The 27,106-nt window shown below is 42.0% G+C and overlaps 1 protein-coding gene across 3 annotated transcripts in view; it reads left to right on the forward strand.

Annotated features, from left to right (window-relative positions):
* CACNA2D3 (calcium voltage-gated channel auxiliary subunit alpha2delta 3) overlaps positions 1 to 27,106 on the forward strand; it is an 857,676-nt gene that overhangs the window by 357,147 nt on the left and 473,423 nt on the right. For 2 of the 3 annotated variants that reach the window (XM_045832366.1, XM_045832367.1), the window contains exon 6: positions 20,490 to 20,621. The exons of the other annotated variant lie outside the window; for it this stretch is intronic. In XM_045832366.1, the coding sequence (XP_045688322.1) occupies positions 20,490 to 20,621 (132 nt within the window). The remainder of the gene's footprint in view (positions 1 to 20,489; positions 20,622 to 27,106) is intronic. 3 annotated transcript variants of the gene reach the window in all.

A 27,106-nucleotide genomic window follows, 5' to 3' on the forward strand; every position in this document is an offset into this window, starting at 1 on the left:
TAACTTGGGCCATTTGACGTGAGGTCCCTGCTCCTCATAGTGAGGCAATGCCAGAGCAGACTTGGACAGAGAGTACTTTGAAAGTGTGCTGGCTGCTGACTGCAGGGGTGACAAACCTGAGCTGGGAGGCAGCACTCCAGCCTGTTTTTCTGGCCTGAATCAGTAACTGCAGTGACATCCCTGTTGGTTTAGACAGGGGCCTACAGTGGAGCGCACACACTCCACACTCTGTTTCTGTGACCCATGCCCAGGATTGTGGCCATGCCCTCCTCATTCACTCTCATTTTACACAGGCATGCCCCATCCAACCAACTTCTGTGGCCACCCTGTTTCTGCTTGGAGAGTAGAACCCAGGAGGTGATTTGGGCTCTGGTCTTAGAACTGCTGAGGACTGGCTTTGGACAACACACATCATTAGCCCAGGACTTTCAGATTATTTAAGGATCTGTTGGTGCTGCCACTGTCCTCACTGTGGGCTGCCCTCCAGCACCCCAAGATGCTCAACTTAGAACAATATTTAACAAATTAGATGGTGTGATAGACACAAATCTCAACTCATTCATCCAGGAATCAAATACCACCAATGCTATGTATACATTCCCAGGATACTCAGCAGTTTTTTTTCTTAATCCCTTCCTCGCAAGTACCCTTCAAGGAGTACTCAGTTACCAGTAAAGGGATCTGCATCCTCTCACAGTTGAGGAAAGAAAGAGAGCCAGCTGGTGGCTGTAGTGGCCTCCTGAGCTAAATCCTCTCTGGTGGTGCCCAGGGGATCTGAGGATTCAGGGGAGCAGGGAAGAGGATGCCAAGTTTCTGTTGTTCATTGCTGCTCCCTCCAGAGAGGACTGTCTCCGTCCTACCAGACGGAGCCAGTGTTTGGAGGAATTTGCTGTCATCTGCACTGCTTTGTTTTCATTCCCCTTGGCCATCACACAAAGATGCACAGAATTCTCAGGGTCCCCCATCTGGTTCTGTTCAAGGCGTACCCACGTATATGACATCCTAAGCCCACTTCTCTTAATGCTGGCACTTTATTTGCTCAATGGGACTCCACAGGTTCACATTCTCTATCTGTGAGTTTGTTTTTAGTTAGTTGGAAATGTGACCTCAATAATTATTCTATTTTTGCATTGGTTTTTGTCAATAAAATGTGGTCAAGAAGAGCTATCTGGTAGCTGTGCTACTAACTGTGTGACTCTGGGCACATTAATCAGAAGCTTAAGCTCAGTTTCCCTATCTGTAAAATGGGATTACTTTCATACTCACCCTAGAGTTGTTTTGAGAATCAAATATGTTACTATACATGGAGGTCGTAGAGTAATTCCTGCACATCCTGTGTGCTCAATACTTGTTGACTATGTTCAGGTTTAACTACCTTTAAAAGGTGTCTCCTTGTGCATATTATGTTCCCTGTTGCCCTAGTCTCCATATTTGTAGATGTGCATAGAGGACCTATGTTACAGAGGCTTATGTGAGCCAAAGCATGAAATGTACTTAGGCAGGCAAACAGAAGGTGCTGTATACATGGCCAGTCTCCTTATTTTTAGAGAGTTGTGTTTTTTCAAATTGAGCCAATTTTCTTTTGTGCTGTGTTCTTATCCAAATAAAGCCTATTGAACAGTTTATGGTGCCTTTTCCAGACCCATCAGTATAAAAATTAATATGGTATATAGTCTGTTGTAGTTTGAGTGTGTGTGTTTGTGATACAAGTACATGTTAAATGGTTTCTTTTGCTACTTGGGAATTTGTGTGGTTTGCACTTGTTTTCATCTGGACACTTGTATCTCTTTGCTTTCCACTGCTTTGACTTCTCCTCAGACCAGAAATTTCAATCCAAATTAACCTCCATGTGGATACATATGTATGATGGTGCTTACATAGGTTAAATGTGTGTGTGTGTGTGTGTGCTTTGAATATTTATCTCTTTTTCATAGTTTTATCTTTTCAAAATCAGTAAACTTGAGGCTGGGGCACGCAACTCAAAAGTGAACGTGAGGGGTCTCCTCAGCTTGACTAAAGGAATTGCTAAGAAAGAAATAGGTTAAACAGTGGAACTGATGAGATGTGTTAGAGAACTCTCTCAGAGCCATCCAGTTTGCGGCTGGGCATTTCAGGACCAGGTGTGCAAACCTTCCTCTGAGCAGGCTCAGCTGCTGGGCTGGAGGGGATGAACTACTGTGCATTTTACTCAGCTCAGACATGCTGCGAGTGGTAGTGAAATTACCACCGGCCCAATTTGCACTCATCTTGGAAAGGACAAGCTGCTGTGGATTTCTGCAGGGAACTAATCCTGCAAAGCAAACCTCATCTCCTTCTCTAATGAAGTGGTGGCGGGCTATTGAACATGGTGATTGTTCCAATTGTCTTTTCCCCTTGGCCTGCGAGGCAGAGCTGGAGTCTTGGCTGTTCTTGGCAATAATGACCCCTTACAAGAACATCCAATTCAGAAGCAGCCTCCAACTCCTGATGCCTTCCTGTACAAAAGTGTTTATGTTTCTTCCCTTGTCAACAGACTGATTACTGGTACATTTTCAACTAGAGTTAGAAACAGCAGTGAACTGTGAAGCTGCTGCTCAGTTGTAGCTATAATTGAAATACCGAATGTAAAACTAAATCTAATTTGCCATTATCTTCCTCTATGAGAGGTGCTTTGAGCTTGTTTGATGCTATTCAAAGAAATAAAAATGATCCTTTTTACCCTCTCCTGCTGTCTTATACTACGGTAATATGAGAAATTGTATAATAGAACTCAACAATAATTTATATTATTGTCCACAAATATTTTTTAAAAAATGGTTTGAAGGACGTTGTAGTGTGTTGAATAATGTTTTCCTCAAAAATTCATGTTCACTCAGAATCTCAGATGGTAACTTTATTATTTGGAAATAGAGTCTTTGCAGATGTAGTTCATTAAAGATCTCAAGATAAGATCCTAGTAGATTTTAGGGTGGGCCCTAAATCCGGTGAGTAGTGTCCTTGTAAGACCAGAGGAAGGCACACAGACATACAGAGAGGAAGGCCAGGTACAGAGAGGTAGAGATTGGAGTTATGCATGGGTGAGTCAAGGATTGCCAGCAACCACCTGAAGGTAGAAGAGGGACATGGGACAGTTGCTCCCTCAGAAGCCTCCAGCAGGAACAAACCCTACAGAAATGTTGATTTCAGACTTTGGCCTCAGGAACTGCAGGAGAATAGAATTCTGTTGTTTTGAGACACCCAATTAGTTGTATTTTGTTCTGGCAGCATTAGGGCTGCACAGGGAGGTGGAAGGAAAGCATCATGGGCCAGAAAGAGATAGAGAGAGACTGAGGAACTTCCCCGAACGAGAGAAGAGGAAGAGACTGCACAGCCAGTGTAGTGCATGATCCTGGATTAGGCCCCAACAAAGGACATCTGTGGAGCAGTTGATGAAATTTAAATGAGATCTGTTAGGTGCTGGTATTGTTATCAGAGTTAGTGTTGTGGTTTTGATTCTTAAACTATGGTTAAGTAACAGGTTAACATTTGGAGAAGCTAGGTGAAAGGCATATGGGAAATTTTTTTAAAAATAAATTTTGCAACTTGTGAAGTCTGAAAGTATTTCATAATGAAAATTTAAAACAGTGACACTGTCAGTGTTGTAGGAGAAGGATAGGTGAGAAAGAGGTTGGGGAGGATTATTTTGGACATATTAAGAATGGCAAGCGGGCTTGTGCACATTTCTGTGGTAAAGACACAGGCATTGTTTCTCCATTCACCAACATTTCTCTCCTTACACTTGAAGGAGGAAGTTAGATTTATTTATTTTGAAACAAATCCTTCTAGATACACTGGGTACTAAAAAATCCATGAAAACAGTCTCCTTGCCTCTCCCCACTGGACGTAAATGCTGCACTGCTATTATAGATGAGGCAGATGTACATGGCTCGGGACGTTGATGAATGGAGCATGAAGGGAGGGTTTCGGTGGTGAAGCAGTGCATACGGCACAACTGCATTCTAGTAAACACAGAATGTCTTGCTATAGACAGGAAGGAGATGTCTTACATCAGGATGTTATTGGTGGGATTAGGGTGATTTTCATTTTATTTCTGGTCATTTAATTTTTTCAAATAGTGAGGATATTTTTGTTAATTAAAAGAGAAGTTATTTTTAAGGGAAAGAATAAAACTATTTTTAGGAGTGATTTCCACTCTCTTCCCCCAAAACAGAGCTCTATGTTTGGTTTGAGATAAAAAGCCCCACATGGAAACTTCTTGCAGAATACATTTATTATTCCACTCTCTCACCACGTAGGGCCAAGGCTTGAGCCCTGTCGCTTTTCTCAGAGATGGCCAGTGTGACGGCATGACCTGTTTGGTGGTCTAGTCAGAGCCTGAAATATCCAACTGAGAATTAGTTCTTGGCTCAAGACCATACATTTTTTTTAAAATACTGTCTGTATTTTGTTTATCAAAAGGTCTTTCTTATGTTTTTCTTTGGGACAATTAAATAGATTTTAGAATTTGTAGTTGTTGGTTCTTAATATATTCATCCCAAGATGCCTTTGTGCATCTGTTATATATTTCTATATTGTTTTTACTAATAGTTTTGGAGAGATTTTAAACATTGGAAGTGTTTTTTTCTTGCTTTAAAGACAATGTCTGGAGAAAGTTAAAGACCTAGAAAGTTATTAATTTTTTTGTAACCCTCATTGCACTGTTGTCAGCTACTTTCAAGACAAAAGGGCCCATTTTTTTTCTTGTCCTTTCCTTTTCTTCTTAAATAGAATTTCATTAATCAAGAAGATTGGATTGACCTTCTGGTATTAATCCACACTGATCCTATATGCTAATTAACTATGTTCATGCCTAATTCAATTGTAAGAGATAAGATCACCATATATATGGTAAATATATAATATGTCTTAGAGAACAAATATTGAACAACTAAAAATTAAATTAAGTATCTCTTTTAAGGAACATGTTCTCTCTTAAATATTTCTACTTTTATTATGAGCTATTGTTTTGAAACAAGCTTATTATCTTCTTTCATATCTTTTGCTATTCTCGTTGAGTCCATCCATCTTCTGATTTCACAGTGGCTACACCAGCATTCTTTATTTTGATCTTGTACATTTTGACCAGGCACCATGGATGGTCCTTGCTTTGGGGCATTCCATGAGTAACATAGCTCTCAGTTCTTACAAACATTTCATTATAGTTTAATCATGTAAATGCTATAGAAATATCAGCAACTTCAAGTTGACATGTCTTTTAATTCACATACAAAATAGAACCAAGCTAACTTTAAACTGACATGTCCTTTAATTCACATACAAAATAGAACCAAGCTATTTAAAAGTAATCAAGCATACCAAAGGGTGAAATCATGGTAGCTTAAAGAAAAAAGCTTAATTGGATACTAGCTGCATAGATGGCTTGTCTTATTTCTAGTTAGTCACTGTAATAAAAGTAGTCATCAAATATGTTAGGACTCTAAAATATTGCTAAAGGTTTGATTTATGCTATACTTCTGACAACTTAAAATATGTTCCAAACTGTCTAATCAGATAACTTTCATAAGATAAAAGTTTTATCATCTTTATTGCTAGATATTTTCAAATAAGTTTATTTCTACAAATATGAAAATAAGAACATTTGGACTACTAAAAATTTTAAGAAAAGATTTTTCAAACCTTGGCTTAAATGCATTCTCTTATTTAAACAATGGCAGCTAAAATTTAGAAGTAGCTCTGTATTTGAAGGTTTTTGGAGATCAACTTCCATTTCTGAAGTCCTGTCCTTGTCATACATCTTTTTTTTTTTTAAGCTGGCTTCTTCTGTCTTGGTGCAGTTTCTGTTAATTATGTGTGGTATGGGTGGTTTTGCTTTAGTAGCAATAACATTTTCTTCTTTTTCATTGTTATTTGTAGCATGTAATCTGCTGCTCTTAAAGCATTATTTCCCATGAAGCACTTCTTTCTCTCATTTTTTATTTTTTTCTTTGCATCCTGAGTGATTTGTCTTTGCATTAAATTTTCCTTGATAAAGCTCCTTCTATCTGTCATGCAGTTTAAGAATGTTCAACATATTTTTTATACAACAGTATGGTATGGACATGTTTCACTTGGGGAATGATTCTGCCCAATTTAAATTCTTTAACTGAATTAGTGCTTGGAGAAATCCTGAGTCACATGGGTTTTGTGGCTCTGTGATGACTCTTTGGGTATTTGTGACAATATTGGAAACTTGGAGATGTTTATGGTTTGGCATCCTTACCTCTACTTCCCCCTAGTGGCACCCTGAATTTCTTTGAGGGTCCCATCTTCCGTGGATGCTGGGCTAGAATTCAGACCCAAGGCTTAACAGATTTAAGCCAGTCGATCAGCATGTCTCATCCCCCGCCTGTGTTGACTAGTTTAGGGATGGGTTTACAATCATCAAAGCCAATGAGAAGGAAAGAAACATGTGAAGATCTCACATTCTTCCCCTGAGGAGTGTGGGGGGAAAAAAGCCCTCACCTAGAGTATTGCTGACTCTGAGTGCTGCAGCAATGTTGTGGCCCTGTAAAGGAAAAGGCTGGAAATACTGGGGTGAGGGCTATAGGGTGAAAGACCAGATGTGTGAGAAGAAGAGTCTGAGGATGGAGCCATGCAGAACAGAAAGAAAAACAGAAGCTAGGACCTTGATGAAACTGTTGGTAATCTCTGGATTAGTCTACGCTTTAAGCCATTCCTACTCCTCGTCTTCTTAGTTCTGTGGCCTAGTATTTTTTTAAGGCATTTTGACTAAGGTGTCTGTTTCCCTCTGTTAGATTCCCAATTTGTAGAAGTAGAGGTTACATTGACATAATTACAGTATAAACTTTAAGTAAAGTGGATTACACCTCAAGTAAAGTGGATTAGTTCAGTGGATTAACTGATGTTCTCCATTTCTTCTCCCATTAGTAAAATGCTTCTGCTGGGGTCGAGAGTATGCTGAATGCCCACAGCTAGCAAACAACACACAGTACTCAAAAGGCAATTGTCCTACAGGATAAGTGTTAAAAGAAGTCATTTGATATATCATTTTAAAAATGATTCCTTGCTCCAATTCCTTGCAACCAATTGCACATCATGATCATATTAGAGATACACACACACACACACACACACACACACACACAAGCCAATCAATTCTATACCCTGTGAAGTAGGGTGAGTTGTCACTGGGGATAATTCACTTGTGCTCAGAAGGGCATCCATTCTGTTTGTTGAGGACAGACCCACTTAACAGTGATAGTCCGTATACAGTAATAAAAAGTTCCCTCCACCCCCAGTTTCATTGATAAATTGTATAGGCATCCTAGTTATTGATATAAATGACTTAATAGAATTGAACCTATTTGATTTTTCAAGTGACAAGAGGAGGGACCATTAAACATGAGTCCTTGCCACTCAGGAGTTAGGGTACACTAGCTACTGAAGGTGCATAAACTCATTCATTTGGTCCCAATTAATTTGTCCCAAATGCTGTTGTTTAACAAGCCAAAGAAAGAGTTGATAAAAAGAATTTGTAGGTTGAGTGAGGTCTGGTGGAAAGATGTCTGGAACCTCCTTGTTAATAGTTCTTGGCCAATATTATTGGAAGCTGGCATCATTCCTAGTGGTGTCATGCTCTTTGGGAGCAGTTTGAACTTCCAGTGATACAATCCAGGGGGGTTTATGACCTGTAGATATTCACATGAAATTGGGCATCAAAACCAAATTCTTATAGTGTTCCAGCCATGTGAACACTGTCCCCTTGTGCCATATCCATCAAAACCACCTCGGCACTAAGTTGGCTTCCTCCCCAGAGGTCTGGGAGAAGGCGGATCTTCCCTGCAGTTTACTTGCAGAGAACATGTCTGCTTCTTAGACTATCCTTCTGCACTTTCTCAGTCCTACTTCCTACTTGTACTCACATGCCTACAGGTATAGAGCTAGAAATGCCTTCTGTATGCAACCACCTCTACATTTTCAGATCCTTGGAGCTGAGCAGCTTTAGGAGTTTGTCAGTTTCAGAGAAGAAAGACTTACAGGGTTTTATTAAGGAAAACTGAACAGTTTTCTTTATACAACGAATGTGTGCATGTGTCACCTGCCATCCCACATGTTGGTCTAGACACTGTTAAGGTCTGAGTGTGAGCCCCTTGGTGGGAAACAGTTGGAGGGAACGAGGAGCATTGCTGCTTTGAGCCACTGGAGCTGCATATCCCCAGCCTGTCACTCATGGGCCATGCTTATGACTTCATCTCTTTCTGCTCAACACCTGTGTAATTACTTCATGCTTTTCTTGAAATTAACTCACTCTTTATTTTTTTCTAAATAAATTTAGCCTCATTCTGCACAATAATCTGATTATCTATGGGTTTGATGTGTTGATTAAAATGTCTCTAACATCATGAAATACATAACTTACCAAGACTTCAAAGTTTCTTTATGTGCTACCTGAACACTTACCTAGGCTGTCATGTGGGGTGTGTGTTGTGTCTGTGTATCTTCAGAAGTGGTGGGGCAGGGCATAACACTCTTTCCATTCATCTCTTTCCTTTAAGAAAAAGGAAATCAAGATTTCTTTATTCAACTACCCTATCAGTTATTTGTAGCCCAGATCTCAGGCAGTAGCATTCCATTTGGAAAGGGATGTTTCCCTCATAGGAATTGAAAAACCAGTTATAGCACAGTGACTAGACCTGGTCATTCTGATCTCCAAACCCAGGCCATTCATTAGACATCAACCCTTCCTCCCCAACCTCCTCCAGTCACAAAACCCAAGACTCTGGGGCATCTCAGAGGAAGACAAAGATCCTGGTACAGAGAGGAGGTTGTGTCTACACCTGCACTTGTGACTGACCCCATCCCCACCACCAGTGTTGCCTGTTAAATCAGTGACAGCATAGGTGTGGGTAGGACTCGCTGCTGGAACATGGCATGAAGGCATTCTTTTGTCCTCCTCAGGGCTCACTTTAAATCCCCCTTCTGTTGGACCTTGTCTCCAGCTGGCACATTTTCCTTCTTCCCCACTCTGAACTCCCCTTTCACCACCATCCACCCTGTGTTTCTTGCCCATAAGCCAGTTTTTCAGGCTGTTACCACTGTGACCGCTCCTAAAAGCAGTGCGCCATTTCCATTCCATTCTGCCCTCATGTCCTCTCACCTAGCCCTCTCTGAAAAGCCAAGACTCAAGGCTGTGTGTGGTCTCTACAGTATAAAAGCTGCAGCAGAGTCAGGAGAGTCAGGTCCTGGTTGGCCTATGGATGTTGAAAGTCAACAGCCAAGTTAAATGTGGCTCCATTTGCCTTTTTGAGTGTCCGTAATCTACTTCTCTCCTTCCTGCATGTGATTTCTGGACCAGCAGCAGCAGTGATGTACACATCTGCTGCCTGGTTTCTCCTCACAGTCCTGGCTCCCTCGGCCTCCCCACCCAGCGCTGCCTGTCTTTGTCCAACCCACAGCTCTGTGTCTTCGCACCAGTAATATTCCTGACAGCTCCTTAATTGCTACACACATTTGTACCATTCCCTGGCAATTATATTTCAGACCCTGTCAAGGTACCTGCTAGCCTCAGGGCTGTGTTTATATTAAATATCAATAAAAAGCTGATAGCATCAGCACAGATGGCAGGCTCACAAAATCATATTTTACTGGGAGCCAGGCCTGTCCAGAAGATGGAAGGAAGGGCTGTTTAAATTTCTTTCTCTCTTTTGAAGGGTAGAAATGAGAGGAGACTGAGAGAGTATCAGGAATGGATTCTTACTGCATGATGACAGGTCTGTATTCTCTCAGTAGGTGTTGTCCTTTATTGTGTGTGATTTGTCATAATGTTTCTTCAGAATTGTTTCTTTGTATGGCCCCCTATGGAACATAGGACAAGGCTTCAAATACCCTATATATTTCTAGGTGCTTGTTGGCTGGACGAGTAAGAGTTTACTTGGCTGTACTTTGAGGGAGAGTGTGTGTGGGACCAAGGCACAGGGCTCAGTGGCTCTCAGCCCCTCCTTCCCATCCCACATACCCTGTCTTGCCCTCCTCTGAGGAACACCATAAGTGAAAGGACAGCCTAGCTAACTGGCTGTGTGGTCCTCCCTTTGCTAGACCTTGATTCCCTCATCCTTGGGACATAGTGTGGGCCTTCCCAGGAGCAGTGAGCATGATGCAAAATGAGGGATGTAGGACCACTGGCACCATGTGCATATACAACAACACTTAGCAAGGGATGCTTGCTGAAGGTTTCCAGCACCCACATGTGGATGGTCAAGGATTTCTTTTTCTTATCATTTTATTCTTTCATGCTGCTGATGAATAACTTCTATCATTTAGAGAAACACTGCATGAACGTCTGGGACTGATGTACATCCCAAGGACTGTCACTACAGAGAAATTGACATTAGCAAATCTGTGACAATCCAGTTGTTTGTGGACAAACTCTTCCTTATTGCCATCAGATTTGTTTACATTTGGGCATGATCTAAGGAGCATGCCCTCTCCCTTTGGGCTCCTTCTCCCATGGTGCAGTCAGTACTCTGGAGTTCTGTCCTCCAGGCTTCAGCTGTTGGGGACCCCTGCTTGGATGCTAGGATAATGCAGAAGAGAGCCACTCCCCCTGCCATAAATGTCTGCCTTTAGAGTGGAAAGCCTGGCCTGGCATGTGTGTTTGGTGAGCACTTCCTCCCTAGATGTCACCAGCTGCTCTCACCCTGCCACCCTAGAGCAGGCACTGTCACATCCTCTAGAGCAACTGCAGGAGCCTCTAAGCACCCCCTCCACTCTGGCTCACCTGCTTTTGCATGATTGCTTTACAGATGGCAAAGGTATGTGCTTGCCCTGTGTTCCAAGCCCTCCGGGGGCCTTCATTGCTCTTGAGATTGAAACCAGGCTGTTCCCACCCCAGCTTTCTTTTTGTTCTCTGTATTCCAGGCCTTTAAACTCACAGTTGGCTTTGTCAGACTCCACTCCCCTTCCCCTTTTAATGCCTAGTCACTATGCAGATTCCAGCTTGATCCATGCTGTGTTAGGGAGACCTTCCCCAGAACATGTTTCCTGACATCATATTATTTCTCTTCTTATACCAATCACAACTGTAATTTTACAAGCACTTAGATAATTATTGGAGTCTCTGCTTCCCCAATGGACTGTACACTCCATTGGACTGAAGGCCATGTCTATTTATGCCCTCTGCTTTATCCCCAAATCCTATATTAGTGCCTGGCAACATAATAAACACTCAGCAAATATTTTCTGAATGAATGGACAAATGCATACTATATCCAGTACAGGTGCTAAGTGCTTCTGGGGATATTAGAAAGTATGGCATGATTTATACCCTTTAAGTGGGTTGTCCCACAGTAGTAGTAACAGCCACAAGAAATATAACAATTAGAAGAAAAGTAAAGGAAATGCTGTGGGAAACAGATTTGAAAAGAGATCCGGGGCCAGATCAGAGTGCCTGGGAGCACCGGGCAGTGGTGTTTAGTCTCAGTGTGATGGGTTAGCAGGGACTACTGATGCTCCTGGAGCAGGGTGGGTGGTCTGTCCATGGTATTTAACACAGATCTGAGAGGAAGACACTGAGTTCCAGGGAGCCTCTGCAAGGGACTTGCAAGGTTGGTGTTCTGGTACATGCTGGTATTCTAGCATAGTCACCCCATCACCAAACCTGTCCAAGATGAGTCTATTCCCTCTCTGAGCAGAGAAAACCCTCAGGAAGGGGGTAGACTCTGGTTCTTCAGCTTTATGTTATCGGCTTCCAGGGAGACTCTGTGAGTGGGACGATGTCACACATCACACAAGATGTTTTGCATTAGTGAATACCAGCTTAACTACAATTTACTGAAAGCTGTTTTAAAATCAGGAGCCCCTTGATGTGTGCTTATCTTCACTGTGGAGTGTCCTATCCAAACTTATAGGCCTGGTCAATGTTCCCTTTGCAAGCTGACCCCAAATCCAAATGCTGATGGTGAAAAATAGCCTCACTGACAGCTTTGCCACAGAGATCCTGAGGGGGATGCATTAGGGGACTCTGGCAGAAATGCCCCTAATGTCCCCGGTGTCACCTTGTCTTCACTTACCATGTCCCTTTCAACTCACTTATATATCCCAAGCATCAGGTGCACAGCTGCTGTGTCAGGGCCCAAAGAATGCCCAATCCCTGTCCCCTCTCCAGGGACTACCCACTTTATTCGTTGACAGGTGGGGGCAGACAGCCTACTCTGAGTCACCTGTCACCTGGTGTCTAGATGATACCTTTAGAGCTACCCCATTCTTCTACCCTCTGCTTACTTTCTGGTAGGCATTAAATAGAGTTCAAGGCCTCCATTCAAGTCTTCTTCTATCTAATAGTCTGGGCAGGGAATTTAGCTAATCTCTATCTCAGGCAAGGTGATGCTCTTAGACAGTGACTTTCAATGTCTAAGTTTTCTTGTCTGTAAAACAGGGGTAGGAAGAGTTGTTTGTACCTCCCTGGAAAGGATCCTGCATATTGTATGGCATACTGTAAATGTACCAGAAATGACAGTCCCTGCTACTATTATCATCATCATTATTTTCATTTCTATTATATAATATTCTTCTTCCTAACTCTGACAAAGACTTAGGAATAGTTTATTACAGGAGAATAAGGAGTGACAAGGAGGAAAAATGGAGATTTCTCCACAAAATTTATAGTATGTTAAGGGAAGAGGACTCTTTAAAGTTCATATATTTAAGCCCATCCCCAAAAAACCCAGCTTTAGTCATTGACATGAAATCTCACTTGGGAATAAACACTGAAGTCTAGCACACTTGAGGCACTAGCTGAGAGAATCCAGAGCATCCTGTAGATTTGCCACGTTGGTAGGTGTGAGTCTTACCATTCTTTTTGCTTCCAACTTCATCTAGAGTGTTTCAGTGTTGGGCCATGCATTCTCATTCCTCTCATCCCAGGGCTGCCAGAAATTGGCTCCAGCTTTGTGAATTGAATGTGAAACCTGCATTTAATATCTAGCACATCACTACGTTTAGAGGAAGGGTAAATGTTTGGCAAATAAACCTACTTTATAATTCAACACACATTAAGGGCTATTTTCCAATACATATAAGTACTTGATAATTAGCATCAAAACTAGTCATTATTTAATCTACAATCTATTTAGAATGAACGGGAGAGATGTCATTTACTTGCTGAATTGGGAAACATGAAAACCATCCAGCCATTCTCCTCTTGAATCTGATCCAACATGCAGTGCTGAGGAAAGCTCCTGTGCGGGCTCAAGCCTTCTCCTTGGGCTGAGTATACTTTCATATTCAGGAGACACACACTTGCAAAGACTGAGATTGATACCTGCTTAGAATTCGGGTCTCTCCTCAAAGAGGTCATCTTTGATCACACAATTTGAGTAACTCTCCTTCCCTCTTTCCACACAAGTAACTCTCAAGCCTACCATTTCTTTTTGTTGTCTTTGTTGCACCCATTTCTATTTGGAGTTCTCATTTATTTGTCTATTATCTCCCCTCCTCACACCAAAAATCATCTTTATGGTCTGTTGGTTCACTGCTGAATGCTTGATACAGTTGATGCTCAATAAATATTTGTTGAATGATCAAATGAATGAAAGATTCATCAATAGTACCTTGTCCTAGTTGTGGCCAAGATGGAGGCATAGGTAGAAACCCTTCACTTCCTTGAACCAAAAAGAGGATAACAACTGACCTAAAATCAGTAAACATCCAAAATCACCAGAAAATCAAACTGCATGGAACTCCAACAACTAAGGAACTAAAGAAAAAATCAATCAGAACGACCAGACTGGTAAGGTGGACCATGCTGGCCGACTCAGAAAAACCTTGGCAAGGGGGCTGAGAGGCCAGGATGATTGCTGAGCTTTACAGAGCTTTGAGGGAGGGACTGATTTAATGGAAAAACTAAGACTCAGAGCTGACTGTGGGCTAAGGCTGGGGTTGCTGCAGTGAGAGATACTTCCAGTCTGACATAAGAGTCTGTTGGAAAGTGCACTAGAGACAAGCAGGCAAGCTGCATTGTATCCCTCTATGGCACATCCCACACAGGCAGCGCAGCAAAGAGGGTTGCCCTGCCCAAGTGAATACCTAAGGCCCTGCCCCTTAAAACCTATCAGCTGCACCAAGACAAAGAAATATGGCCCAAATGAAAGAACACAACAAAACCACAGAAAGAGAACTAACCAATGAGGAGATTGCCAGCCTATCTAATGGAGAATTTAAAACCCTGATAATCGAAATGCTCAAAGAACTGATTGAGCTTGGTCAGAATATGAAAGAACAAATGAAAGATACCCAAAATGAAATAAAGGAAAATATTCAGGGAACCAACAGTGACAAGAGGGAAGGTATCTTGCCTGAAGGATTCAAAGCAACAATTTGGAACAGAAGGAAGAAATAAACATCCTACTGGATCAGAACAAAGAAACAAGAATCCAAAGAAATGAAGAGAGGCTGATAATTCTCTGGGACAACCTGAAACATTCCAATATCTGAATTATAGGGGTGCCAGAAGGAGAAGAATAGCAGCAAGAAACTGAAAACTTATTTGAACAAATAAGGAAGGAAAACTTCCCCAATCTGGTGAAGGAAATAGACTTCTAGGAAGTCCAGGAAGACCAGAGAGTCCCAAAGAAGTTGGACCCAAAGCGGAACACACCAAGGCACATCATCATTAAGTTACCCACGATCAAAGACAAAGAAAAGATCCTAAAAGCAGCAAGAGAAAAGGAGACAGTTACCTACAAAGGAGTTCCCATAAGGCTATCTGCTGATTTCTCAAAAGAGACCTTACAGTCAAGAAGGGGCTGGAAAGAAGTATTCCAAGTCATGAAAGGCAAGGACCTACATTCAGGATTACTCTATCCAGCAAAGCTTTCATTTAGAATGGAAGGGCAGATAAAGTGCTTCCCAGACAAGGTCAAGTTAAAGGAGTTCATCATCACCAAGCCCTTATTACATGAAAGGTTAAAGGGACTTATCTAAGAAAAAGAAGATAAAAAATATGAATACTAAAATGATAGCAAACTCACAACCATCAACAAATGAACCTAAAAGAAAAGAAAAACAATGAAAACAGAAACTAAGCCAACAGCCAGAACAGGAACAGAATCAGAGAAATGGACATCACACAGAGGGTGTTCAGTGGGGAGGGGGAAGGGAGGAATAGCGGGGGAAAGGTACAGGGAAGAAGAAGCATAATTAGTAGGCATAAAATAGATGGGGAAAGATAAAAAATGGCATATGAAACAGAGAACTCAAAAAACTTATATGTACAACCCATGGACATGAACTAAGGTGGGGGGAATGCTGGAGGGTTGGAGGACAGGGTGGAGGAAGGCTAACAGGGGGAAATTGGGAAAACTGTAATAGCATAATCAATGAAAATACTGTAAAAATAAATAAAAATAAAAACAAAGAAACAAACAAACAAACAAAAAGAGTATCTTGTCCTGATAATCTGAGGAAGGGTGGAGAGACTTAGGTAGAGACTCACCAGGATAGTCTTTGGGCAGCTGAACTGCCCTGGGGTTGGGTTTGGGGGCTCACCACAGAACGGCATGTGATGAGTGAAATCCCCAATGACAGTTATGGAGGCCTCCCTTTTTATGTGCCTTTGCCCAGCAGCCTTTGAGGAAGGGGTGCTCTATCTCTTTCTACAGATGAGACACTGGGCTCAGGGGAGTTAAGTCACAAGTCCAGAGCCACCAGCTAATAAGTGCCAAATGAGGGCCCAAGGTTCCAGCTCCAAAGCTGGAGTTCCAGACTGGTTTGCAGCACTGTGAGGCTGCTGCCCCGTGATACCCACCATAGGGATGGGGATAAAAGTCAGGCATTCTTCTTGGGGCCTTGTTTATTCATTTACTGCTGCACAAAGTAAATAACAGCCACCATTTTGGGAGCATTTTGTATGTGCCAATTGCTGTGCTAAGTGCTTTCATCCTCTGATTTGCTTGAACCCAAGGGACTGATTGTCTCAGGTAGGACTCAGGTGGATGGAACTGGTGCCTGAAAGATGAGGACAAGATGGGTTACTCATTCAAAGATACAGAATGAGAATGGAAAGTTGTGTGAGTGCTTGCAGCAGGCAGTGTGCAGAGAGCATGTTAGCCATCTGTAACACGAGGTGACCCCCATGTAGCAAGTGCTAGCCACAGGGGAGAGCAGTTATTTGGGTGGAAATAAAAGAAGGAAACTGCAAAGGTAATTTTTTTTGATGGGTTATATGATCCATTACAAAGATAGGTCAGGGATGTGTGAGATGCTTTTCAAATACAAATTGCAAATTGATCACAGAGGTGGTGTGGGACTCTTACTATCTAAACATCTGTTAGTCATCTGTTTTACTAAAAGCTGATCATCTGATAAATTTTTGACTGGTATCAGAGGTGATTTAATCTCTCAGAAGAGAGAGGAAGTAGGAGGCAGGACTGCTCTTACTGGACTTCACATTAACCAAAGTGAATAATGCGTTGATGTGGAACGGACAGGAACATTGGGTGAAATGACCATGTTATGTGGTGTTCACTTTCCTGAGCACAGAAGGCTGAGTGCTGACACATACATTGGACATTAAGGAAAATGATTTTAATCCAACTTTGTGCATTACAGGTAGGACCAGTTGACAGAGGTCAGGAAGTTCATAAAATTACAATGAAGACATAAAAATCTGAATTGTTCCCATAAAGAAGAAAAGGGAGAGGACCTTTAGACATCCTTTGCAGGGTAAAACACCTGCATTTATTAAACTCAGATTTGAAAAACAACGCGCACAAACTACGGAATATGGGTATATTGTAAGATAAGTGAGAGAGTACAAGGACATGTACTGGGTTGAATGGTGGCCTCCAGTACATCATGCAAATGTGACCTATTTTGGAAATAGGATCCTTGCATATGTAATTAAGTTAAGGATTTTGAAAAGAGATCATCTTGAATTTAGGGTGGACCCTAAATCCAGTGACTGGTTTCTTCAAAGAAAAAGGAAGGGGGGATTTGACATAGGCACACAGAGGGGACAGGCCATGTGAAGATGGAGGCAGGAGTCAGAGTGATGTATCTGCAAGGCAAGAAACATCACAGATTGCTGGAGACCACCAGAAGCCAGGAGAGGCGCGAGGGGCATATCCTTCCTCAGAGCCTCCAGAAGGAACCAATTCTGCCAACCCTGTGATTTTGGACCTCTGAAATACATTTCTGTTTTAAGCCACTTAGTTTGTGGTGTTTTATTATAGTGGCCACAGGAAGCTAATACAGTATATTAAACCCCTAAGATTAAGGGAAGAGGTGGAAGGTAAAGCTCAGATTAATCTAAGACTCTTGGAAAATCCTAAGTGAAGCAAAAGGGGCTTTTAAATATATTTGGAAGCAAAACACAAACAAGGAAAAAGGTAAACCTGCTACTGAGGCAGATGCTGTCTTTTTACAGCAAATCTGCGCAGCCACAACAGGAAAAATCAGGTTGGATGCTGGTCCACATCCCAGTGTAATGTTTACCTCCTCCTCAGTAAATGGTGGAAAGGGCCGGGTCCTGGGTACATGGGGTGCATGACCCTTCAGGCTACTTCACTTCTAGTTTCTGGCAATGAGCTGGGAAAATCATTTTCAACTTACAGTAGTCTTTTTTAAACCCAAATATTTAGGTGAATGCCCCACTTAATAATGTCACCATTGCTCTATTTTTTTCAGTTCCTTAGGTGATGGTAACAATGGACAGCAATTCAAGATAGTCTCTTCTATTTGCTTGGTAAACAAGCTTCTGAAATCAATGCACTATGATTGTTTTACAAACCAGAAGAAGTGTTATTTGAAATCTTTGATCAAATGGGAGTGTGTAACATAGTCCCTGTTTTAACTAGATCATGTCTTTTAGTGATTCCCCTTCTCTGGTTCACGTGCTCTAGGAGAATTGAAGGCCCCTTTTCTTGAAGAGGCTGAGTTCAGAGCAAGGTTTGGTGATGCAGGGAAGTGACTCTCAGACCACCACAGTTCTTTTTGCATTTCTGAATATGCTCACACTTCCCCAAGTGACAGTCAGGTTTCCAGGACCACCTGGATGCACAGATACCCCTTTACTGCCCCTAAAGAAGCCATGCTCAAGAAGAAAGTATTGTCTGACTGGAAACTGCTTGACTTCTAAATATGCTGAGACAGTAGCTAGTAAATTGGAATTTTTGTTTCTAGTTATGGAAGGTTTTTATATCACACTGACATAATTGAGGCCATTGATGGAGGAGGCAAGAAACCGATTTTTTCAGTGTCATTATTGTATTTGCATCTTTGTGGATTAATTTAAGGGACTTTTGTAGCAGTCCCTTAAAGTCTGAGTGAGTCAGACTAATTATTGTCAAGCTTGGACAGGAACAATAAAGGGCTCCATTTTCCAAGATCATAAAGATAAATTCTTTCTTAAAATTACTTTGTGGTAATAGGTTGAATTGGTAATTTTCACTCTCCTAGCCTGTGATGTGTTTATGATTGTTCACAAGAGTTAGAGCATTTACCCCTGAGATGAGAGTCAGAATCCCAGTTGGCTATTGAATCTGAGTAAGTGACCTGAAAAAAAAGGGTGGCCAGAGGTAAGACCGTGAGATAAGATGCCACATCTGCCTGCTGGGACAGGGGCCAGCCTGTGGGCTCTCCTTGACCCTGTCCAGACGAACGTCTTGGGAGCAACCAGCTGGCAAACAAAGGGCAGACAGTGGGGAGGAGAGTATGGGGTGCAGTATATTGAGTTTGTCAGTGTACCTGGTTATATGAACATGTCTAACATCATTTCTCACTGCCTTACCATGAGACTTGAGGACTGGAGTGACCCAGTCTGTCCTCATCCCCTCACCTGTGTAGGATGGAGCAATACCATGGAGGGATTGCTGTGACTTGGAATCCCACAGGGAACTCTGGTGAAGGTGTGGGACTCCAGGCCTATACAGAATACCTGTGTTGATGGCTTTGTGAATGCTTTTTGTCATTGGTCCTTTTCTACCCATTTTTTAAACCTTCTAAATAGCCATTTATGGTGGTCACTATTATCCCATTTTGCAAAAAAGGAAAACACAGATTGGAGGTTTTGTCACTTTCTAGCAGGGGGCTTCTGGGAAAGTACCTAACCTTCTTCACTCAGTTTCCACTTGTGCAGCATGGAGGGTAACTGTGTGGGAAGGCACCTGTGTGGGAGGGCTGGAGGAGGGTGGTTGGAGCTGAGCTAAGCACAGTGCTTGTGCCCCAGGAAGGACTCAAAGTTTTCTCCTCCTCCTCCTCTTCCAAATTATTAACCTGTTTATCCTCTTGTTATTCTTACCCTCATCATACTGACTCCAGACAATTATTTCCCCTCTTAGAAATATTGCTTCATGTGTCATCATTTTGAAATAGGAGCCTCAGAAGTTAAAAAGTAAAAAGTGGACAGTCACAGATCATCCTCCCTGTTTTACTCTGCTTCCACCAGGATGCGAGAAATACTGCTTATTCCCCCTTGGTGTCTTTGCCCTTAATTCTTAAAAAAAATTTTTTTTGTTTTAACTTGATGCCATTTTGAAGATTTTATTTATTTAGTTTTAGAGAGAGGGAGAGAAATGTAAATGTGTGAGAGATACATTGATTGGTTGCCTCTTGCCTGCTTCCAACCGAAGACCTGGCCTGCAACCCAGGTATGTGCCCTGATCACGAATCAGACCAGATCAGACCTTTCACTTTGCAGGCTGGCACTCAATCCACTGAGCCACACCAGCCAGGGCAGGTCCTTAATTCTTACCTATGGACAGAGAGCAAGGAGTTATCACTGGGCTGCGAAGGGTGAGGAAGAGAGATTTGCTTTTGGGATAGCAGGGCAGAAGAGTAGACGGTTGTCTGTAATCTGGAGAACAACCTTTGCTTTAATCATCCATCCATCCATCCATCCATCCATCCATCCATCCATCCATCCATCCATCTCTTCATCAATCCATACAGTTTTGGTAATATAGCAGAAGACCAAAATGAGGTGGTTTCTTCCTTCCTGGAGCTCACACTGTGCTGAACCAAAGAAGCAGAGAGATTTAGTTACACAACTCCAATTTACTTACCTATTTTCTTTTTTAAAAGGAAACTTGTAAGTCTGAGGTGGAGAGAATCTGAACGAGGCTATGTTAGCTGAGGTAACTGTAGTGATGAAAAAACATGTTTTTCCTGTTTTTAATGCTGAGTTCTGACTCAGGAGGGGGAAAAGTGGAAAGTAACACCAAGAGAGTCTCTTTTTTCTTTTTCAAGAACTATGGGTTATTTGAGATAAAACTAGAAATAAATAATGTGCCTTCCAAGTAAGGAGATACCAGCAGGAGCTCCTGGTGGGTTGGAGGGGTCAGGCAGGATGGGGGAACCCCTAACACATGGAATTTCCAGGAGCTGTAGCTTTCTGCACACTTTTCTGCAAGATGGGCCTCATGCTGATAACTGCCAGTGATGCTGGATGCTTTCCAGGTTTTATGTCACTTGGTCTGTAACATCCTCTTCTCTCTCTCTCTCTTTTTTTTTTTCAGACCCAGCAATTGTCAATGGGGTTTACTGGTCTGAATCTCTAAACAAAGTATTTGTGGATAACTTTGACCGTGACCCCTCTCTCATATGGCAGTACTTTGGAAGTGCCAAGGGCTTTTTTAGGCAGTATCCAGGTGAGTATCCTGCTAGGAGGATTATCATTCAGATTAAGGAATAGATAATATCTTCCTTTTGGATTTGGGGTTAAAATTTCTCTCCCTTTCCTTAGGAGAAAATGAAGATTTCTGAAAGGCAAAACAAATGAGCAGAACAAACAAAACAGAAACCCACTCATAGATACAGAGAACAAACTAGTGGTTGTCATAGGGGAGAGAGGTGGGGGCATGGAAAAAATAGGTGAAGGGGATTAAGAGGTACATAATTCCAATTATAAAATAAATAAGTCATGGGAATGTCATGTACAGCACAGGGAATGTAGTAGTAGTGCAATAACTGTTTGGTGGCAGATGTTCACTACCTAACGTGGTGATCATTTGCAAGGTATTTAAATGTCAACTCACTGTGTTATACACCTGAAACTAATATAATATTGTGTCAACTATACTTCAATTAAAAAAACTATTAATTCTATTGTCAGTGCAGGACAGGAATGGCAGTATTGCAATATAGTTGCAGTACTATAGTTGACACAATATAATATTGTGTCAACTATACTTCAATTAAAAAACTATTAACTCTATTGTCAGCGCAGGACAGGAATGGCAGTACTGCACCTGCACACCCACATGCACACCTGCACCAGCCATTTGGACCAGCATCTTTCTCAGTACAGTAGTTCATAGAGCTGCTAAAAGGGGGACTCCAGGTATGAAACATACCACTTAAACTTTCTAGACAAGGACTTGCTTTTATTATTATCATTACTATTCCTACTACTACTACCATTATTATTTTTATAATCACAGAAGGGAACTAGTCATAATTGGGCTGAGTTAAGTTCTGGCTGAAAGGCATAATTGGGCTGAGTTAAATTCTGGCTGAGTTAACTTCTGGCTGAAGTGGAAAATTTGAAGTTGAGTGTCCCCACTCCAGAGCTGACTGCCCTTGGAAGAAGAGGTTGAAATGGCCAAAGCCCCACTCATGTCAGTAACCCATCCTTAAAGGACACCAACAGCGCCTTCAAAGGAGTGCATCTGTCAGAGTTTGGCCATCTTGCCTGTGGAACAGGTGTTCATTCTGGGGCCTTCCTAGGCCTCTACTTTGCAATAGGAATTTAATTCTGGCTTGGTTTGAATTTTAATTAAAAAGGGAAGTTTTAATTTTGCTTACAGGTTGTGAAAACAGGACTCGAGGCTGCAATTGTGCCAACAACACAGCTGTACAAATTAACAAGCTCAACCTAAAAGAAGGAAAAAAACACCCTACATAATCTTGGAGCAATTAAGTGGAGTCTTTTATGTTTTCATTAAGTAAGACTAGGCACCTGATGTCTTCCCACTCTGAGGCACAGAGACTGCCAGCCTCTGCCTTGAGGAGTTGTTTGCCTTGCATGCAACATCTGTCCCCTGAGACTTGACTGAGAATGTCTGCTTTGCCAGATTATTCAACATTTCTCAAGAATAGTGTTCAGCAGGGCATGCATGTTCCTCCTGGAGCTCACAGAAATTTAAACAATACGTATCTTATTAAAGATAATGTTATAATAAACAGTAGTCTATTGAAGTTCTAGTATCACCAAATTGCAGTCTGCCTTGGTACACTCAGTAGAGAGTAAATTTAACACAGATGTTGCTGAAATTAGAGTGTTGTGGGTGGCTAATCCTTGAGGAAGCCCCAAGGATATGAAGCCCCAAGATAAAAAGAAACCATAGATCATTTGTTGTCTCTACCAGTAGGAAGTCCTCAAACTATGGTCATGAGGAAATTTGAAAATAAAGGTGTATTAAACATCTTGGGCTGTCATAACAAAATATCACAGACTGAGTGGTTTAAACAACAGGCATTTATTCCTCACAGCTCTGAGTCTGGGGAGGCCAAGAATGGGCCTCTTTCTGGCTTGTAGATGGCCACCTTCTCCCTGAATTCTCACATGGTAGAGAGAAGAAGCCCTGGTGTTTCATACTCTTCCTAAAAGGGCACTAATCCCATCATGGGGGCTCCACCCTCAAGTTCTCATTTAAACTTAATTAACTTCCAAAGGCTCCACCTCTTGATACCATCAAATAGGGGGTTAGGGCTTCAACATATGAATTGGGAAGGGATGACACATTAAGTCTATAATAAAAGGGAATCCTAATAGAGGGATTATATAATAGGGTAGATTAATTACATACAAGATTTTTATCAGTCAGAACATTTCACTCAGAAATGCTTACAGTTCTTTTAAGACATTTGTAGTGGAGTTTTGACTTTGTAAAATTTCTGTATCTTTTCTGTGTTAAGATAGACACAGGTCATAGTCCTCCAAAGGATTTCACTGCCCTGATAAATGTCATGGGGTCACTCAGTGCTCAGTTCTGAGCACATCTGCACATCTCTGGTCTCTTGGATATAACATGATTATTGGAAAATTGATCCATGGACATTTTTTGCTAGGATGCTTTTCTTTTCAGAATGCATCTTTCCATGTTTAGAGTAGTATAACAGTATAAATCAGTGATAAGCATGCATATTCTTAAGCAGAAGGGACATTTCTTTATTCTTACTAAAGTATCTCTTGAGTTGAATTGTTCTGAGCTCTGTGTGAGGCCCTGAGGATAAAATGGTAAACTAGACAGAAAAGATCTCTGCTCTTGTTTGAGGCAAGCTCCTTCTTGTTGAGGCATGTGCTCATTGGGGATTTTGATTGCAAGTGACAGAAACCCAGTTACATCTAGCTGTAGCAAGAGACACATTTACTGGCTCATAACTCAAAACCCAGGGGTTGTGGTGTTTTGAGGCACAATTGGATCCCAGTAGTCAGCAATGTCATTTGGATTTTGAATCTTTTCTTTCATTCCTCATCTCTACCTTCCTCTACTCTGACCTTGTTTCACTGGCAGGTGACCTCCTTATGATGTTGAACATGGCTCTGGGCTTGTAGTTTTATTCTTCAGTTATGGTCCCAGGGGAAGGGAGAACATCTGTCTCAATAGCTTATGATGTGGACCCTGGCTCGTGTGGTCCACTACACTGTGGATGAGGCACAAGAAATTCACATGGACTATTGAATCCTGTGGAGGAAAAGGGACAGGCGGCTTCTCCCTCAGGGGAGAAAAAGTCTCGGCCCCTGACTTGACTGGCCTCCATTGCTTTTCTTGGCACATTACATGATGTTCCTCATTTACTATGTGCAGGTTCACTTTAGGTGGTTACCTTTTACAGAAATCAAAGGAGACGATGCTGCTAATCACATCACAGAAGAAGGATATTTGCAAATGCAAAGGGAAAAATGGTCGAACCAGTTATACTCCATAATACTCCATACTGGGGAGGTTTAGTACAGACTTTAGGAAGTTACAGTAGGCACTTGCTGTCTCAATTCAGGGTGAAGGAGTTTTAGCAAAAGCAAGTCTCATAGCAGTCTAGGTACAATGCAGGCTTGATTCCCCATGGGGGAACCTATCTGTGGGCGTGAGTCCTATCTGGGCCAATGCCACACAGAATGGTCTCCTATAGCTTGAAGGAAAGTCCAAGGATGAGCTTGGTCTAGGCCCTGTGCTTACATGCTGAACCCAGGGACACTAGACAGTGGATAGGGCCAGTCATCTGAAACCATGGGGATTAGTGAGGATTACTGTGGCCTTATCTGGAGTTCGATACCTAAAGGAAGGGACAATGACAATTACAGGGAGAGAAACAGATGAACAGGTGTTCGTGGTACAGGGTGTTGCATGCTAAGGTAGGGGAAATAGAGGGTGCTGGGTTATTGCAGAAAAAGAGCACCAATCCCATCTCCTTGAGGTGGGAGGAAATTCATACTGAAAAGAGAATTTTAGTCATCATTAGCCTAGTAGCATACCTGTGATGAGTTGTCCATTTCTTCATAAGTTCACGTAGGTGTCCACAAGTTCCATTCATGTGCTGTGGGCATGTGACAACAGTTTTGCCATGCTGACTGCAAGGACTTTCTGGGACAATGGAAATGTCCTCTATCCATAGTGTCTCATGTGGAAGCCACTTACCACTTGTGGCTGTTGAAATGTGCCTAGTGAGTGAGACTAAGGAGCTAAAACTTGAATTTTATTTACTTTTAATTAATGTAAATTTAAAATTAAACAGTCACATGTTGAATGGTATATGACGTCTGTGTGGAAAGTATCCAACATGCAATATAAAAAATAGAGACATTTACTGAAGAAGATACAAGATATAAGAAACACTGTACATAGGACAATGATGCCTCAATCCCCTTTAAAGTAGGTACCTTGGGACCCCACACAGTTCTTCCAATTGCCATCAGCTGCCCCATCATATTTTCTTGAATCTCATTACTGTTTGAAATCTCTTCCCTTTCAAAGGTGATTTTAGTTTTGGGAAAAACCAGAAGTCTCAGGGCACCAAATGTGGGCTGTAGTGGGACTGAGTCACTTGGATAATTTGATATTCTGCCAAAAAACTGCATGAGATGTGATGCCTGAGCAGGCACATTGTCACGATGAAGCTGCCAATTACCAGTTGCCCATAGCTGCTGCCTTCTGAATCATCTGAATAGTTTCCTCAGAGGAATGTTCAAGCTCAATGCAAAATTTGATGTAGATTCATAGCTCTACTCACTCAGTCATTCTGAAAGCAATGGCCACACAGCACTTGTGCTCACTCTGTGGTATCTACTACCCCACTAACTAGTACAGTGAAGTTGTCATTGTTCACTAATGTGCATTCCAGTCCATTCCCTTTGGCTGCCAGGTTATATCGATGTCACACAAACTGTTCTCATTATATTAAGAATGGCTGGACCTTTTCTGGACAGACCTCATAACTTTGTAGGAAAAGACATTTATAGTGTAATACCCAGTTTGCAAGGTGCTGTCTGGTAGTGCCTACATTGCAGAAGGGTCTCACTGAACAGAACACTTCAGATAAGCTCTTTTAAACAACAGCAACAACAACAAAATGTCATTAAAGGGACTTTGAGCTCTGCAGGATTGGTTGCTCAGGGCTTGTCAAAGATCTGTTTATTTCTATTTCATTCTGGGAAGCCTTTGGGAGTGCTGTGAATGTTAACATTCACACTGATGATAGTGATAATGGCCCCTGTTTATTGAGCACTCGGCTGGGTGCTTATACAAGCATTGCCTGATTTAATCCTCACCATGATTCTGTGAGCTGGAGCTACTATAATCCACATTTTACAAATGAGGACACAATGGCCTAGAGATTAACTGACTAACCAGGACACACCAACAAGGTAAAACAGAGTTGGTGATAGTGTTAATACTTCAACCACCTGTTTCTTTGTTCTCATGGTGGCTCTTACCCTGCAATATATGAACTCTGACCTGCAGTCATGAGCCATCAGGCTTCCAGACCCTGTCTCCTTTACTGGGATATCCACCCCAGAAGGACAGAGACATTTGTTTTGTCTTTCACTTGTTACCAGCACCAAAAATAACACATTGTAGGTATTCAATGTGTATTTGTTAAATGGGTGGCTATATCACTTGGTGGATATAAGTCCACCAGATCTATTGTCTCCCATGACAGTGGCTGTAGCAGCCTCCCCTCCTCGGAAACAATAGAGCTACTGCCTCTCTGGGACACTGGTCACCAGCTGCAGTCCAGTGGGAGTAAGTGATGCAAAAGGGGACTGGCTTATAAACAATATAGAGCCATGATCCCTCTCCCCCCCCATTGCTTCCTCTTCTCCAAGTCCTCCTAAGCCCCTGACCTTTCTATCCCAAGTCCACCAAGTCCTGCACACTGGATGACTCCTTCTGTTGACAATTTACCTCTGATGCCTAGTGACCACCTCATTATGGTTAGAAGGTTCTCCAGGCTCTTCCTCTCCCAGGAGACAGAGTCATACTTGCATAGTGAGTCTTTTTCCTGGGAGCCTCTTATAGTTCATGATTTCACAATCCTTTGTGGGTCCTAGTTTCTACCTGGGTGGGCCACCTTCCTGTTCTGATCCATCCTTCCTGTTCTGACCACTTTTTACCTTTATCCAAATGATATGGCTGACTGACAGTTCTCTGTAACTGTCCTTAACTATATCAGGAGAAAACTCTCTATGTGTCATAGGCACATCAGTATCTAATCAAATACAGACACCAATTAAATTTATGCATGATAATGAGAAGCTGAGTTCTTTCCCCAAGTCAGACTTGCAATTCTAAAGCTACATCTCAGGGAGCTTGTTCCAATAGAAGGCTTAATGATCATAAAGGAATTGATTTTCTTGTCTTTGTCATGACTTCTGTGCCGCATGAAGGTGAAAGCTAGTTCACAGTACCTCTGTGAGGAGGGGGACAGATGGCTAAGTAAAGAGCTCTCTACAAGTCCCTACTCCACAAGCTGTTGGCTAGTGATACATCAAGTATAGGTTCTGTGCACAACATTACTTTGTGTTTATTCTTCTGCCCATCCTTCTTACCAAGCTCAGGTTTAGCAGCAGGTAAAGGGTAGTTGATATCAGTGTTCTCTTCCTTGACAAGCTCAGCAACACCACTTCAATGAA

This window comes from Phyllostomus hastatus, unplaced genomic scaffold (assembly GCF_019186645.2).
Source record: "Phyllostomus hastatus isolate PE091 unplaced genomic scaffold, TTU_PhHast_1.1 phas_contig_16, whole genome shotgun sequence".
In the NCBI taxonomy this organism is placed as follows: domain Eukaryota; kingdom Metazoa; phylum Chordata; class Mammalia; order Chiroptera; family Phyllostomidae; genus Phyllostomus; species Phyllostomus hastatus.